Source organism: Chenopodium album, chromosome 9 (genome assembly GCF_948465745.1).
Source record: "Chenopodium album chromosome 9, dcCheAlbu1.1, whole genome shotgun sequence".
Lineage (NCBI taxonomy): Eukaryota > Viridiplantae > Streptophyta > Magnoliopsida > Caryophyllales > Amaranthaceae > Chenopodium > Chenopodium album.
This window is the reverse complement of record NC_137842.1, coordinates 47326551-47344117: the sequence shown is the minus strand read 5'-3', so window position 1 is coordinate 47344117 and position 17567 is coordinate 47326551. Positions and strand designations below refer to the sequence as shown.

The 17567-nt window shown below is 31.0% G+C and overlaps 1 protein-coding gene across 1 annotated transcript; it reads left to right on the top strand.

Annotated features, from left to right (window-relative positions):
- Positions 1 to 9624: 9624 nt before the first annotated feature.
- On the top strand, positions 9625 to 12253 carry LOC145559808 (protein trichome birefringence-like 40). The gene is made up of 4 exons (XM_081621103.1): positions 9625 to 10001; positions 10290 to 10467; positions 10631 to 10815; positions 11746 to 12253. The coding sequence occupies exons 1-4, from the start codon at positions 9625 to 9627 to the stop codon at positions 12233 to 12235; spliced, it is 1230 nt and encodes a 409-aa protein (XP_081477229.1). The 3' UTR covers positions 12236 to 12253.
- Positions 12254 to 17567: the final 5314 nt, after the last annotated feature.

Sequence of the window (17567 nt, the reverse complement as noted above, 5' to 3'; positions counted from 1 at the left end):
GAATAAAAGTACTAAATAAAATTAGTCAATCTGAATTGATCAAATATTTAACGTGCAGGACGCGTAGAGGATACTAAGGAGTAGTTTTCAACGTGAGCATTGATTGGAATTTTTTGTGTCCTTTTATTAAATAACTAGTGCCCGTGTAATGCACGGTTTATAAATCAAATTATTAAACCCGTAGGAAAAATAAAAACAAAGGTAATTCAATTACTAATAAAGGACTTGGTTACTGATGGTCAATAAAAAAAAATTAAAGGAACGTTATTTGAACAGTATTTTATGTTATTTGAATTTTTTTTTAATGTTATTTTAATAATTGAAAAATAATTGAATAATACTCCACATAACTATATAAGAGAAGTGCTCGTAAAAATTAAATAAAAAATTAAAAAATTAAAAAGAATTACATAAGAGAAGTGGACTAATTCATTTATATCTCCCGTTGACAAAAAAACTTAAATTATCTTATCATACCATCCGCATAACTAGCTACAATCAATATAATATATACATGTTTTATTTACCCGTCACGCACTAACCAAATCTATAGACACAATAATATAATAACCCTATATTTGACCTACAAGTACATATATTTTCCTAAGTTAAGCATTGTGCCAAAAACTATATATTACTTCCTCCGTTTCTATTTAGTTGACGCGTTTGATTTAGGGTCTGTTCACATTTACTAAATTTCAGTTCAGTTCAGCTCCAATCAGTTCAGTTCAGTTCAGCTCTTAATTTCCCTCTCTCATAAAATATTTATTTCAGCTCAATTCAGTTCAGTTCAGTTCAGTTCAGTTCAGCTCTAATCAGTTCAGTTCAGTTCAGTTCCAATCAGTTCAGTTCAGTTCAGTTCAGTTCAACTTAGTTTAGTAAATGTGAACAGGCCCTTAGGCACATATTAAGGAGAGGAGAGAAAGTGAGAGAGAATGAAAAAGCAAGTGGGGTAGCTCGTAATTGTAAGGTAAAAAAGTTACCCCAAAAGGAACGTGTCAACTAAAAAAAAACCTCCTAAAAAAGAATACGTGTCAACTAAAAAGAAATGGAGGTAGTATATAATAGTCATATAACCAACATCTGATTAAATATACTATACAACACAAATACTTCGTATATAGGTATGGATTTATATAAATAAAATATACGGAGTATATATTAAGATTCATCACTATCTTAATTATAAAAAGGTTAACAAAACTCTTATAATAGTGCATGAACATTTATATCTCTAAAGTTGTTCTTTTACATAAATTTCTCCCATTTAATTTTAAAAGCCTTAAAATTGTCTCTTGAATTCGCTAAATTGATTTAAAAGGTTATGTTTATTTCAATATTTAAAGCCATTTACTATTTTCATTTCCTTTTGTTTTAATTTTTCTATTTAGAATTTATTAGACTAATATATTTCAAGATCGAAGTCAATATCTTTTTACCGTACAATCACTAAATCAAAGTAGCTCAACTAAAGTTTTGAACATTGCATAGCTACACAACATCCAACACATTTAATGACTACATGCAAATAATTTTAATAAAATTATGCATTTGATATAAGTTATTAAACAATTGAACTATATATACATTTTGATAGGTTTATATCTTTCATATTAACAAAAATTTACAAATGTTATTATTATATTTTGAAAAAAAGTTATAGACTTTGGAGTTTTGTATAAGATTGATAAAGGATAAGTTAATTCCCGTCATATATGCATTGAGTTGCTCGATCATTTTTTTGGGTGTTCTATCCGATTCACCCTTTGGGCTAATCCAGATTCGAGGATCAGTTCTGGATTGTTAGGTTCCACTCCCCTTCCGATTGTTGTTGCAGGGGATCGAATACGGGTCCTCCATACCAAGTGTAGTCTCAATCACCACTACACCAACAACCTGTACACTTGGTATGGAGGACCCATGTTATAAAATATTATATTATGTACATATACTTTTTTATATTATAAAAAATATTATATTATTTACACATACTATTTTACACGAAATATATTAACTTTCATACTATACTTAATTACATAGAATGTAAAGTACATGAAAATAGTATCATACCTACATTTCAATTATATAATTAGAACTTTAACAATATGACTTATTATATAATGTTTAGGTGTAATAAAAATGACATGTATATTTTTTTATTATAAAATGTTGATTTGAAAGACTAAATTATAGTTAAAAGTATTATTATATATAAAACAACATAAATTATTGAACATGATTGTTGTATATCTAGTATAGTACATGAGCAATGCATAATTTTTAAATCAAAATGTTAGTTTTTCTAAAAAAAATTCATAAGTAATAGCATTGTTAATACTTAATAAGAATATTACAATTTTAAACACGAGTAATAGTTATAATACATTTTATATCTATTCAAATGTCTAATTCAATTTAACTTTTATTCTTCTTGTTTAGATTAGTTTTTGGTTCAATTTTTTTTTTTTTTTTTTTAATGTAAACAAAGGTAATTGTAAAAGGCATTGTATAGAAAATGAAAGGTCGATTAAAATTAAATTTATGTTCAAGATTATATATTTTTTTCCAAGACAACATTTCGGCTCAGCATTCAGTATTTGTCAAGGAGTACAAAAAACGATAAAAGTAATTTTTACACTATTTTGTATTTTTATCAAAAACTTTTGTATTCATCTGATAACTTGCATTGAGTTTAGGATAATTTATAGACTATTTTGGGTAACTTTTATCAATAAAGCATAAATAACTTTCATTCATTTTAGGGTAGCTTTTATAATAGGTGCACAATATTTTATTGTACATCTGATTTTTTTTTTAAAAAAATGTTTGTATTGATTTCATAATTGACGTCAAACTAAATTCTATTGATTTTATTTAATTTTCATAAAAAAAAACAATATTATCCTTTCAAAATACGAAATATTTGTTTCCTTAATTATGCCACTTTAATCATATTGCTTCAAATTAGTTATTATTCTCTAAATTGACTACAAATAAAGATTGAAAAGACGTTATGGATTATTTGTAGTATTGGAAAGTATATATTTTATTATTAAAAATTAAATCAATATTTATGTTAAGAAATCATGAAAATCTTATGCATGTATAGAAACTTGCTTTTATTGTTTAAAGTTGAACAAAAATAACTATGCTTGAATATGTAAACATTAATTATATAGATATATTTTATACATAAGACAAGCCAATGAGAGAGTGAGATTTGTCATCCTCACATTGAGGCGCTTGTCTTTTAGTATAATATATATAGATTTCACCAAAATTTAAAAGTGTAAACATTTAATTTATAAATGAAAACTAATCAAAATAATCAAAGGCGAAGAAAGAAATGGGTCAAAAAAAAAAAGGTGATGAAGACATGATATAAGAAAAAACTATATTGTCTATAAATCGGCTTTTGAATGGAATTATCAGGGTGAACAACTGCTGGAAAATCAATAGCAAATGTTGTTGTATATCCTAAACCAAATGTTGTATGAAAAATACATTTTAATAATTCTAACTAAGGTTTATTATTTAATAATCCTAACTATGATGTCAGTTTGCCTCCAATAGTCCTAATGAGTAATGACCGGTAACTTACTTAGAGAATAATTTTTTTTTTCAGAAGCCAAGAGTCAGCATGTGATTGCTCTAACTCCACAATTTTCTTTAAAAAATAGAAAAATAATAAAGTCTATTCCCACCTGCCCCTTATCCCTTCCCCCAACCATTCTCCCACCATGAAACCCAAGGCTAGACCCCCAGCCAACGAAAGCCGATCAGCCACCTCCCCTAACCCTTTGAAAATGGCCGGCCGGTTTCGGTTCATTGACGCTCGTGATTGTTTTTCTCCGATCAACAACAATTTTCTTAATAAAAATCTACGGCTCAAAAATCCGCCTCAATTCTCCGGTGTTCATCACTCTCCACTGCGTTCTCAACTCTTACAAGATTTTGCGCTCATTTTTTAGGTTCACCTCACCAAAAACCGCCTCAATCACGAAAGTTTAATTTTCGACAATACGATGACGATGATTTCAAAACTAAGTGAAATTTTTGGAGGAGAAGAGAGAATTTGGTGTGAGAGAAGCGGGGGTTTTCATGGTGGCTGGCTACGGTGGTTTCGAGGAGAGGGAGGGGAAGGCCGACCGTTTTTGCGAGATGGTAGCGGTCGACTATTTTTCGGTAGGCTGGGGGTTGGGATCTAGGTGTAACGTGGAGGGGGAAAGGGAGGTGGGCGGTGGCTGTTAGGATTTTAGGTTGTTTTTTTTTTAAAATTTTAGACCAATCACGTGTTGACATGTGTCATAGTTATTACATTTTACAATAGGTCGTTTACCTGTCATTGATCGGTTGGGACCCTTGGAGGAAAACTGATAACATAGTTGGGATTATTAGATAATAAAATTTAGTTGGGTTTATTTGAAGTAAATCTCCCATAATTGGGATATTGTATATGTATGTAGGCATAATGGAATTAATCATAATTGTAGCATATAGAAAATAAAAATAAAACACAAAAGAAATTTTCAATTATTTAATTAGAGTGTACTCGTACTAATGAATATGATACATTCTTTGTGTTAAAGATTAACCAAGATGTTATAGTTCCTAAAAATATTTCTTGGATAATTTATTGGAATATATAGTTATTGGTTTTTTTTTAAAAAAAAAAGCAACGTGTAGTATACTATTAAATTAATATGTAAACTACGTATAATATAGATATAATTTGGTGTTAGACTAGTGGGGTTGTTCATCCCAATTCCCATATGGAAAGAATAAGGAAGAAATTAAAAGATTTTCTTATAAGTAAGAGCACACTTCAACTAGTTTGAGACCTTTTTGGAAGGTGTCTAAAAACAAATCCGTGAGAATTAGGTCCAAAGCCAACAATATATATCATACTAATGTGGAGTGGTATGTGTGCGTGGCCCAATAAGGTGAGTGATCCAGGCCCAGCAAGTGGTATCAGAGCCGATAGATAGTTCAGTAGGGAGCCAGGGACAACTCTAGCGTTATGTGTGTGGAATGCTCCATCAAATGTGTGACCTCATGATTGAAAATTTGTGGTGCCTTGCATCAAAAGTCTACTTGATATGGTAGTCAGGTGACGTTTCGTGGTAGTAGCTTCGGTGCAAGATAGTTTTGCTGGAGGGAAGGATTGTTGGGGTTGTTCATCCAAAGTCGTACATGGAAAGAAAAAGGAAAGGAAGACTTCCTTATCAGTATGTAAGTGTACACTCTACAAATTTTTACCTACACCCCTAAGTAGGTAGCTCTACCTGCACCCCGTTCTATCATAATGGCGTCACCGTATAATTTTCGGAATCTGATTCACATATAAAATGTTCATTTTTATATATATAAATGTTTAATTTTGTATCATTAAATGTTCAATTTTGTGACATTAAATGTTTAATCGTGTTAATACGGCGTGCTATATTCAAATTAGTATATTTTTTTTTCATTTTATTTTTAGATAGTTTTTCTTATTAATTTGTCTTATTATTTAGTTAAATGAATAGGTTTTGTTTGAAAAAAAAAAATCTTTCAATGTAGAATAAAACTAATTAATTACAATCATAATATCATTTTAAATCAATATATACTCATTGTTTTTTAAGCATAAAAAGGAACTCTTTTAACTTTGCAAATGTACACATGCTTAAGTTTAAAACAATAAAAAAAAAGGTGAAAATCTTAAACTTAAAAAATATACATATCATATTTATTTGCCTTACAAAATGATTGTAGTATTTCAATCTATACTTTTGGTATAAATAAGAGTATATAAAATCATCGTTCTTGTCATATGGTTATATCATTTTTACTCTTATGATACTTGTGCGTTTTCCTTTAATTTATACATATCTTTTCCTCAATATATACAGAATCGTCTTCAAACTTTTTTTTTTTTTTAATATCATTATCCTGTGTAATGAGCTCAAAAATACTGTAAAAAAAATTTGTTAGTCACAATCAAAATATATTCTAAATGAAACAGTACAATTAAATAAATATTTACAAAACCAAAGATGAACACATTGCCAGAAAATGAACATAGTTCAATAAAATAATGAACAAGTATAATAATCTATATGAACATCTTTCAACATAAAATGAACATCTTTTCAACACAAAGTGAACGAACATCTACCAAAAGTCTAATGAACATTTTCAATACAAGAATGAACAATTATATAATACAAACACGTATTAAAATTGAAACAAATATATCTCTTTTAATATGAGAATGAACAAGTATAAACTAAATGAATATGTTTAGCTATAAAAATTAATATTGTATTAAATTGCAAATGAATATTTTTTAATATGAGAATGAACATGTAATGCAACAAAAATGAACATGTATATGAACATATATTAATATGAAAATGATAATAAATGAACATGAATTCCATTTAAAATGATCTTTTTTCCATCTAAAATGAACATTTACTGTAGATAGATTAAAATTTACTAGCCAAAATACGTCATATAATAGTTTTTAGTGACAAAATAAGTAAAAATAAATGATTATTGACGGTTCAATTTCATAAATCAAATTGATAACTTGTCTTTATTTTTAGTTATAATAATTTGAATATTTTTTCGCAATTATAATATGAATATTAATCCTTCTACAAATGAACATAAAGTCCATCTAAAATGAACATTTACAATAGATAAATTGTACTAGCGTAGCCAAAATTCACCGAATAACAATTTTAATTAAATTATGGAAAATTCTTATAACATTATTTAATAGTTATTTTTAGAATCACTTGCGTTAAAACTATTAGAAATCACAAACTCTAATTGAAATTTCTTATTAAATCTGTGAAGAATTCTAATGATAATCGATCTATTAAAATGTTAATGAAATATACTAATATATAAATGATCATTTACCATTATATTAGGGCAATTGAACTGTATTTTTTAATTTTTTTATATTAATTTTACAAGTTAATAACACACACCACAAGTTAAATCAATTTAAAATAGATAATACCAAACATCATTCTATTATAAGCATAAAAATAATTATTATGATAAAAATTATAAGAATCATGAACTACTACTACTGAAATTTAATATATGTAGAGAAAATAACTGAGAAAAACAAAGCAAAAAGTTCAGGTTTGCAACTTTTTTTTTTCTTCAATAATTAAACAAAAATAATTTACAATTTTATTTTTGACCTTTCTTTTGATGAAATTTCCTAAGATTTTGTGATTTCATCTTTTAAATATGATATTTTAATTGAAATCTAAGCAAATTTTAATTTTTTTTCAAGGGAAATTTGAGTGATTTTGGTAGTTTAAGAGAGAGAAAGTGAAGTGAAAAGTGAGAAAAGTAGGTAAAATTTTGAGGAGAGAGAAAATATAGTAGTAGACTAGTAGGTACAATTTTGAGGACAGAGAAAATGTGGGTAATTTTTTTTTTGTTTAACATGATAGTAATTAATAGTTACATGAAAAGGAAGGGAGGGGGGGGGGGGTGTAGGTAGTACTACCTATAGTGGGGTGTAGGTAATAACAATTACTCCCTCCGTGTTTTTTAAGTGTTACATTTTGACCGACACATATGTTAAATTGTGATTTGAAATCTAGTAGGGATGACTTTGAACGCTTATATCTCTCAAACTACAACTGATTTTTAGGTAATTCAAGTTGGAGGTTATAGCTTGGTTCAAGAGCTTTCCAACGACAGGTCATATGCCCAATTCCGATAAGAAACGAGAAAGTTATGACCGTTTTACAAAAACCTGACGAAGCTGGAAATTTGCAACGAGGCTGCGAGCTATAGCTCTATGCGAGTGAGCTATAGCTCGACCCTATGAGGACTTGCGGCAGGCATGAGCTAGCTGCCGAGCTATATCTCGGTAGTTAGGTTATTTTAGGATAATTTATGAAATATTTTCTATAATTATATCTTTTCTATGACGGCTATTTGAGTGTACTTGGGGAATAATCTTAGGGTTTTATTAGGGTTTCCTTGTGTTATAAAAGGACCCTTTAGTTGATCAATTAGATCATACCTTATTGAGCCATTAGATTTAAAATCCTTGTATTATTCTCTTGTTTCTTTCTCCATTATAGTGAAGAAGCTCTCGAATCCCCCACCCGTGGATGTAGGTCTATTTTGACCGAACCACGTAAATCCTTGTGTTGTTTATTTATCTTCTTTATTGTTTTTCTCGTCCTTAATTTCATTGACTTGTTCCGCATTAATCAAACACAACTACACCCTTATTTCCTAACAACATAGTTTTAGGCAATTTAATTGACTAAAGAAAGATAGTGATGAGGTTAATAGTTTATTGAAAAGTAATGAATGTCAGAGGAAAAATATTATAAAAAAAGTAGTAGTGGGTTTTGGTAGGGATCATGAGAAGAGAGAGATATAATATTTTAATTTAGCTTTTTGCCAAAAAAGGAAGTGTAACACTTAAAAAAACACGGCCGAAAATGGAAAGTGTAACACTTAAAAAAACACGGAGGAAGTAGTCTAAAACTAATTCATACGGGCTAGGTCCATATCAAACAGTATCATACTAATGTGAAATAGTGTGTGCGCACGACCCAATAGGGTGAGTGGCTAACTCGTTTCTTGAAAGTGTCATTTTTATGGGAACATGGTTTTTTTTTTTTTTTTTTTTTTTAATTTTTAATTTTTATAATACGGTGTATTAAGTTGTCAATTTGGTGATGTGCACATTGTATAATTTGTGGATCTTATATATCCAAAATCGACCGAGATATGTTGGCTTGTAATCTTGAAAAGTTAGATGATAATCGTAAATTGAACTGGATTGGATTGCATCTAATAATTAAACTAGGCTAAATTGAAACGTACTTCACTAAGGGCCTGTTCTCTTACATTGAAATTCAATTCAGTTCAATTCAGTTCAGTTCAATTCAGTTCAGTTCAGTTCAGCTCAACTCCTAATTTCCTTCTCTTATAAAATATTCAGTTCAGTTCATTTCAGTTCAGTTCAGTTCAGCTCAGCTCAGTTCAGTTCAGTTCAGTCCAGCTCATTTCAGTTCAGTTTATTTCAGTTCACCTGAGTTCAGTCAATGAGAACAGACCCTAAACTATAATCATTTGTCCAAATAAATTAATTAAACTAATAATTTGATTAAATCAGAATTCGTTGACCCAACTATCTGGCAATACTTTTGTCCTACACTCTCTAATTAGCCACATACTATTAATGTATTATAATTATTCCTAACGTAAAACACTTTTGTAGTAATACTATTCCATGTTAGTTTAATCAATAACAGCTTGTGTATCTTAATTCTTGTTTTTCTGAGATTGGAGGGATACATAGTTTGTCGACCGACTTTTTATATTTAACTAGGTAATTATAATAGAATAGCATGAAATAATAAAATTTTATTGTGTGTATTCTTTAATAGTGAAGATAAGTGATTAGACATAGTAATAATGATTTTGGAATTGATGTAATAATATATTTCGTATTCTGTAATTTCGTGGATAGCGACAAAGTTGACCTATTATGATTATTCTAACAATAAAATTACATATAAACATAGTATACTAAATAAATTTTAAGCATAAAGTTAATTGATCAATTTTTTTCTAAGTCATATGGAGATGAAGTCTTCCATCACCGACACATGGAGGCTCTTCGGGCTTGGAAGCTTAGTTGGATGGCTTATTCTTCTTCTTTTTATGCAACAAAACAATTATAGTATGAATCTTTTAACTATTAGAAACATTATAGGGCCTTTTAATATAAGTATTAGTTCAATAGACGTACCAAATTTTAGGGGAAAACAATTACACATTGAGAAGAAATGCAACATATTTGATGGGAGATGGGTGTATAAGCCGGAAGAAAGTCCGAGCTATGATCCGCTCAAATGTCCATTTGTTGAGGAGAAGATGAGTTGCAAGAAGAATGGAAGGCCAGATCTTGCTTACGAGCATTGGCAATGGGAGGCTAGAGATTGTTCGATACCATTGTAAGTATGTATAGATAATTAATATTATTTTTATATATTATTGCATGATGAACTATATTTGCAACAAAGAATCGCTAGGGAACTGTTTCACCTAAAGCGATTATGAGTTTATAGGAAGGTATCATCATTTGTTGGGGTAATTTGACTTGATTTAAATTCAGATTAGTCGAAGTGTAGTAGGTTATTATCAATAAATGGGTGAAACACTCTATAACAATACAGGGATTGCATGTATCAACAAATAACAAGATAACATTAACATGATTATGTGCTCTTTGATTTTTTTAGGCTTAACGGAACGGATATGGTGGAAAGGCTAAGGAACAAGAGGGTGATCTTAGTAGGAGATTCACTAAATCGAAATATGTGGGAGTCTCTTGCTTGCACCCTCTACTCCTCAATTCCTTTGACTCGAGCTGTTGTGAAAGACAATAGTAGTATTCCAGTGATCACCTTGACTGCAAAGGTACATATACATCTATTTATTTTCAACAAGATTATCATATTACTAGTTCAAATTACACACGATTATTTTCTAATAGAGGGAGAATAATACAAGTAAGATATAAAACCATTAATTATTTATTATCACCACAAGATGATTAATCATATTACGGTATTCCATGCAGGATTACAACTTCACACTTGAGTTTTATTGGAGCCCATTTCTAGTTGACTTCAACCTAAACCATAAAAGCGGGAAAAAGGTCCTAGTCCTCGATAAACTTTCACCCAACTCAAAACATTGGCCAGGGGCTGATATCATGGTATTCAACTCAGGCCATTGGTGGGCTCAAACTGGAACTTACAAAAGGTATGTATTAATTTCTTGTTCATTTCTACCACATCGTATTAATGACCCACTAGATACCTACATTACGTAAAAATGTAAGATATAGTTAATACTCCCTCCATCTCTAAATTAAAAGTATCTTTCTCTTTATTATATGAGTAATAAATGCTAAAAAGAGGCTTGTATTAAGGGACAGGGAGAGTATTTAATACAGTAAATTTTTAAGCTTTTCAATATTTTTCGAAGAGCACTAAGAGTTAAATAGATGCCTTAGATGGTGGAGATTGTTTATAATATTTCATATGAGGTAAGAGATAGTTGAGACCATATACGAAGTATATATTTACATAAAGTGAATTTTTTTTTAAAAAAAAAATCATAAAAAATTTAAAATATTATTACCCCTCCACTCCTAAATATTCACAACACTTGCTTTTTTTTATGAGTCATTTCTAAATAATTGAAAGTTTGCAGAATTTATTGTTTTTAGTATATATATGGACTTACTAATATTTTGTTAATTGTTTCATTCACTTTAATTAATTGAAATTTTATTTTATTCCTCTCCTACAAATAAACATAAATAATTAAATTACCCTCATCATTAACCTCTTGTACATTAAAAAAAAATCAATTTTCATGTAATATTGCTTGTCCTCCCAAAATACTCATAAATACAAGTGTTGCAAGTATTTGGAAAATGAGGACGGGGTTAAGGTGAATCCTATTCAAGGAAGATTATGGACAACTTGGTTAGACAAGCTAAGATTTAAAGAGAAATTACAAGATTTTTCTATTTAGAAAGGAAGTAATTATATCTATATTGAGTTTATTACTTAAGAACAACTTAACATAAAAGTGTGGTATCTTATTTAGTGAAAAACAAACAAGTAGATAACATTTAATTTTATGTACAAGAGAAGTAAACAAACAATGGGTACACCTTTTCAGGTATGATTTGCTTGAATACGATGGAAAATTAATCGAAGATATGGAACTAGAGTTAGCTTATGAAAGAGGCATGAGAACATGGCAAACATGGGTTGAAGAAAATGTGGTTCCAAAGAAAACAACTGTGTTTTTCAGGAGTATTTCAACCGAACATAAATCGTCGAAATCAGATCAATGGTGTTACAAGAAAACTCAACCTATAAAGGATGAATCATATATATCATACTACCCTAATTCTTTGGTTGAAATTATAGAGAAGGTTATAAAAGAGAAGAGAAAAACACATGTGAAGTATTTGAACATTACAAAATTATCTGAGTATAGAATAGATGCACATCCATCAATGTATAGGTATAGAGATTGGAAGAATCTTACAAAAGTATATAAGGATGTTCTTCCAGCTCATGCTGATTGTAGTCATTGGTGCCTTCCTGGAGTTCCGGATACATGGAATAGGTTATTGTATGCTTCTCTTTTCTATGATCTATAATATAGTATTTTTATAGATATATGCTTAGCTATTAATTAGCTATATTAGCATTCCTTGATCTTGTTTTTCTGGTTTACATTTAATTATTTATTGATTTTGTCTTTTCTTCTTTGACTAGGTTATTCAATAAGATTAGGAAATTTTGACAATTACCACCTTTATTCTATTATGCCCATTTTAGCAATTACCACCTTGTAATTTTTTTTTTGAACATTACCACCTTCTATTTTCAAAAACATCAAAAGTTACCACCTTCTTGCCTCCTAACTAACACATGACGTCATTCTGAGCCCACTCTTTCCCTTCCCTCCTATTTCCCTCCCATTTCTCATTCCTAACTTGATTCTCATCTCCCTCACTTTTTCCCCCCCAAAAATTAAGAACACTTCAATTCACTCCTCCAAATCAAAATTGACGAACAATTATTGGTGGTTTGGGGGAAAAAAAAGTGAAAGAGGAGATGAAAATCGAAATAGGAATGAGAAATGGGAGGGAAGGTAAAGGGTGGGCCCAAGATGACGTCATGTAGTAGTTCGGAGGCAAGAAAGTAGTAACTTTTGATGTTTTTAAAAAGAGAAGGTGGTAATTTTCAAAAAAAAAAAAAAAAAAAAAAAAGAAAAAAAAAAAAAAAGTGGTAATTGTTAAAATGGACTTAATAGAAGGTGGTAATTGTCAAAATTTTCAATAAGATTATATTATGAAACAATGCATTTTTTGTGCGGCCGGCCACATGTAAAAGAAAAAAGTAGCTCCCTATAACACTATCCGAGTATTCCTGCAATACTGACCGAGTAGCCTTATAACATTGACCGAGTAACCGCTATGACATGACGAAGTAAACCTTGTAACGATGACCAAATAAACCAGATAACACTAATGAAGTAACGACCCTTATGATGGTTGGCCACAGTATGACTAACTACATACAAAAGTTTGTGATGATTATGAAATACATTTAACCAAATTGATAATCGAGGAGTGTAAAGACTAGAATAGACCCGATCTACAATAACTTATTGTAGATCCAACCTTCAAGTATACCATACAAATGTGATTATATCATACGAAATGTGATTATATTACTACAAAAGTGATTATATCATCCTGTAACTGTTATGTAAATGTATAACTCAAAAAGTGACTTCATCATTATAAAAAGTGTCAAATAGTAAATTACATCATTCAAAAGTTGATTTTTAAATTTTATCATCCTAAAGATAATTATATAATCTCATTAAATGGTTTAATATGAGATTATATAATTCAAAATATGACTCACAAAAAGATAATTATATCGTATAAAAAAGTGATTATATCATCGAAAAAGTGATTTTATTATTTGAAAGTGTCAAATTTTGGGTAGGCCGGGTCCATACAAGACCAATTGATGTAGGAGACATATTGGTTATTAATCATGATTGATTATTAGACCCAAAAGTGATTGACCAATTTGACCCAATTAATGACTCGTGGTGACCCAGCCCACAACTTGATTTCATCCGGAACATTTTATATATCCAACTTGAAAAGTAATGTGGTTCTTAAACATGGGAAACGGGCCGTGCCGTGCCGCCGCGGGCCGTGCCGTGCTTGAAATTGGCACACCCCAGCCCACGGCAAGGCACGACCCACGTGCCTTGCGGGCCGCGGGCCATATCGTGCCACCCTTTTTAATTTTTTTTTAATAAATGAAAAAAAAAAACGAATTAAACGATATATATTTTTTTTAGTACAACTTAATATATGTGATTAATTTATGTTTATGTTAATTTTAATATAATTTGTTTACATTTTTTGAACAACTTTATTTTAATTTAGGTTATATAAATTATTTATCTAATTAATAATTATGTTTAAGTTTATATAAACAAATAAAAACAATTTTATTAATTTAGCAAAAAACAACAATGCATATAATAAAAAAATACGAGTGCGATAATCCAAAAACACAAAAATTTGAAGAATAACTTATTTTATTATGACGGTAGCTGGTACGAATGTACGATAATTTAATAATACAAAATAATTAATGATAATTAAAAATAGTACAATAGTGTACAATAATGCCGTGCCGGCGGGTCGTGCCAACGTGCCGGCCCACGTGCCGGCCACCGTGCCGCCCGCCGTGCTACGTGTCGTGCCCGTGCCGATTTCCAAAAAAGTGTTCACGGCACGGCCCACGGCCCACAGGTGGGCCGCCGTGCCGTGCCGTGCCGGAGTCGTGCTGGGCCCGTGCCGCCCGCGTGCCGGCACAGCCCGTGCCCATGTTACTGGTTCTTAATCGATGTCAACTTGACCAATTTTTCCTCTACCTATAACAAGTTAAATATTTTACAAAACTAATCTCTAGTTTAACCTAACTACAATGGTGAAACCCAGTTAATGCACCGTATTTTATATAATCTAATCATATAACTAATATATAAAGCTAAACTTTTAGCCAGGTCACGAGACAGCGACACTTGTCGTTTTAATTTTTTCGCCATGTGTCACGCCACGTTGGATACATTTATTTAATTTTTTTTGCTAATTTTTTTAATGTATAAAATCGAACATTTCCACCAACATTACTATTGGTCGTTACATCCCTACTAGATAGCAAATTATCACAAAAGGACATCAATTCCTAACTAATTTTGTATCAATGATATATTTTAAAATTTGATATATAGATTAAAAATTTATCTTAAAATTTCTATAAATAATATATAAATTTGATATATAAATTTCCACATGTCATGCTGCAATTGGTCCAATAAAAAAATTCACTTTTTAAAAAAAAACTGAAAACCCTTAATGCGCTATCTGATAACCGCAACCCCTACCACCACCTCCACCTGCCACCGGCGGCCGTGCCAATTCCTCCCTTCCCTTGCCCCAAATGTGCGCCGCTTTCCCCCCAAACGCCCTGTGCCGGAGTTGCGACCCACTTCCACCCACAATTCCCTCGTTTCCAGCCGAAACATCCTCAAAACCCCTCCCCCACTCCTGAAAACCCCCAATAGCCACATTCTCACCGTTGAAAACCCTAGTGGTTTGGGTTTTCGATGGTGGGGGAAGGGTATTTGGGGGTTTTCGGGAGTGGGGGAGAGTTTTAAAGGGGGTTTCGACTGGTAGTGGTGGCTCGAAAAAGAGTTTTGAGGAGTGGTGACGGTGGAATCAAATGATGGAGCCGGAGGAGAAGGAGGGGAGGAAGGTGGGTCGCATCACCGATGTTGGGGGAGGGGGAAACCGGCGTTGGGGGTGGTGGGGTGAAATTGGCGCAGGGGAGGGAAGAGTAACAGCGGCTGGCGGAGATAAGTTTGTGGGTGGCCTGATTGGTTTGGGTGGTGGTTTTTTCTTTTTTTGTTTATTTTTTTTTTGTTTTTATATTATTTTAACCAATTAAAGTGTGACATGTCACTTAAAAAACAAAAAAAGAAACCCATTCAACCGATAACCGGTATTTGGGATTGAAGAAAAAGAAAACCTCCTAAAGTTCGGATTATTCTAGAATAATCCAAAGCTGGGATTATTCTACCAAAATGGATGAAAGTTGGGATAATTTTTTCTAATTTTTCCTACTTAATATTATTTTTTAAGGTGAAGAGAACAGGGCCTTAGTGAGAGTTTTGAGTGGTTACTAGTTGAGCCATCGCGCGCCACACACTCGATAGCCCAATAAACACAGATTGATTGTGGGTAACGACATTGTTAAATAGATGTGTTGTACTAATTTAATTTAGTTTATGTGTGTAAATTTTATCTGTATTTAAAATGGGTATAGATTTGCTTAAGTGGTTGTTGGGGTAGATTATGACACAGGCAGTAAAATACAAAGTACTTTGTGTTATTTTAAATCGGTTAAATATCGATTTTAGTAATTGATTTTTTATCTTTAAATAACTTTTAAGGTTTAAAATTTTTGTTAATTAGCAAATATGATGTATTGTAAGTTGTCATTAATTTGTGGGGTACGGTGTAATAGTGATCTAAAATCTCGATTTGCTGTTTTAAAAAATTTGTCAGAACAAATCTTAAACCGAAAATATGACTAATACACGGTATTTATATTGTGCATATAAGGAATGTTACGAACGACAAATTTCTATTTTTAGAATTTTTAAATGCACATACACTTATAGAATATAAGATATTTTCATGTGTTTGAAAAGTTGTACTTTGTAAGTCATAAGTTCTTTTATTCTATCTAGATTTTTTCATGATTGTTGGACTTCCTCTTCATTGGTCATTTGAAGTAGTTCTTTTGCGTGGTGTATAATTTCTGCTCTGCTCTATTGTCTTGTCTTTTATATTCCTGTTTTTTCTTTCTTTCTATTTGTTTCATCTTTCTTTTTCTTCTGTGCTTTTGTGTTTACATCTTACAAACAACAATGGGTAGCACTGATAGCAAAGCTACTTCTGGAAAGGTCTTTGTACCACCAATCCAGAGACCTAATGAGTCTAAGACACAGGAACAGAATGTTGCAAGCTTTTGGTTGTATGTTACTGTAGGCGTCGTTCGAAGTGCGCCTATACGTTAATCATGTTGTGAATAAGCTTGACACTAATAGGAAGTGGGAAATTGACATATACGATTAGGGACAAGGAAATTAGGGAGTCGCCAACAAGTTTTTAAGGAACTTGTAAACAGTTCAAGGATCATTTAAGGCAACCACGATAAAGGGACAACGATAGGCAACAACGATTGACCTGTGAAGGTTACACCCATTCATAATCCATGAGATTACTAACTCCATATGCTTCGGAACCACGAAAGGAGGATCAGGGATGATGGTACGAAGTGATTCATGTAGTCACGTTCGCCTGTATTGGCCTATACTCGATTCTTATAATGAAAGTGATTCCTGCGATCTCAAAGGCATGCAAACAAAGATTCAATTTGCTCCAATCTATTATTATGCTAAATTGGTTTAATATCGATGCAATACATAATTCTAAAATTTGTGATCACTTGATTAAACAGTAAGATTAAAAAGGAACCTAAACCGGTTGTCCAAATTATCTTATTAGGCGTGATTTTCAATTACATATTCCCTTTAAACATGCAACATGGTGATCAACAGATAATAATAGAACAAACATTAATATTGGAAGCAATTTAACAATAATAGCGTTAGCCAAATCAAATAATAATAATAACAACCCTAATCATGATACTAGCAATATTAAAATAAAATAAGAGTAATTAAATTAATTAATTACTCACATTCCATGCGTTCCTTTAAATTGCTACATCATGAATAAATTGTTAGTAACTTCAATGAAAAATATAAATCAAATGGAAAGTAAATTAAATTAAATAAAAATTAGAGTTGATTTGGTCCAAACC

What these genes read in the sequence shown, in the direction of transcription:
- LOC145559808 (XM_081621103.1), top strand. Translation starts at nt 9,625, where the DNA reads ATGGAGATGAAGTCTTCCATCACCGACACATGGAGGCTCTTCGGGCTT. An exon ending in TGATCACCTTGACTGCAAAG is followed by an intron (nt 10,468 to 10,630) that starts GTACATATACAT and finishes TATTCCATGCAG; the next exon opens with GATTACAACTTCACACTTGA. An exon ending in CAAACTGGAACTTACAAAAG is followed by an intron (nt 10,816 to 11,745) that starts GTATGTATTAAT and finishes ACACCTTTTCAG; the next exon opens with GTATGATTTGCTTGAATACG.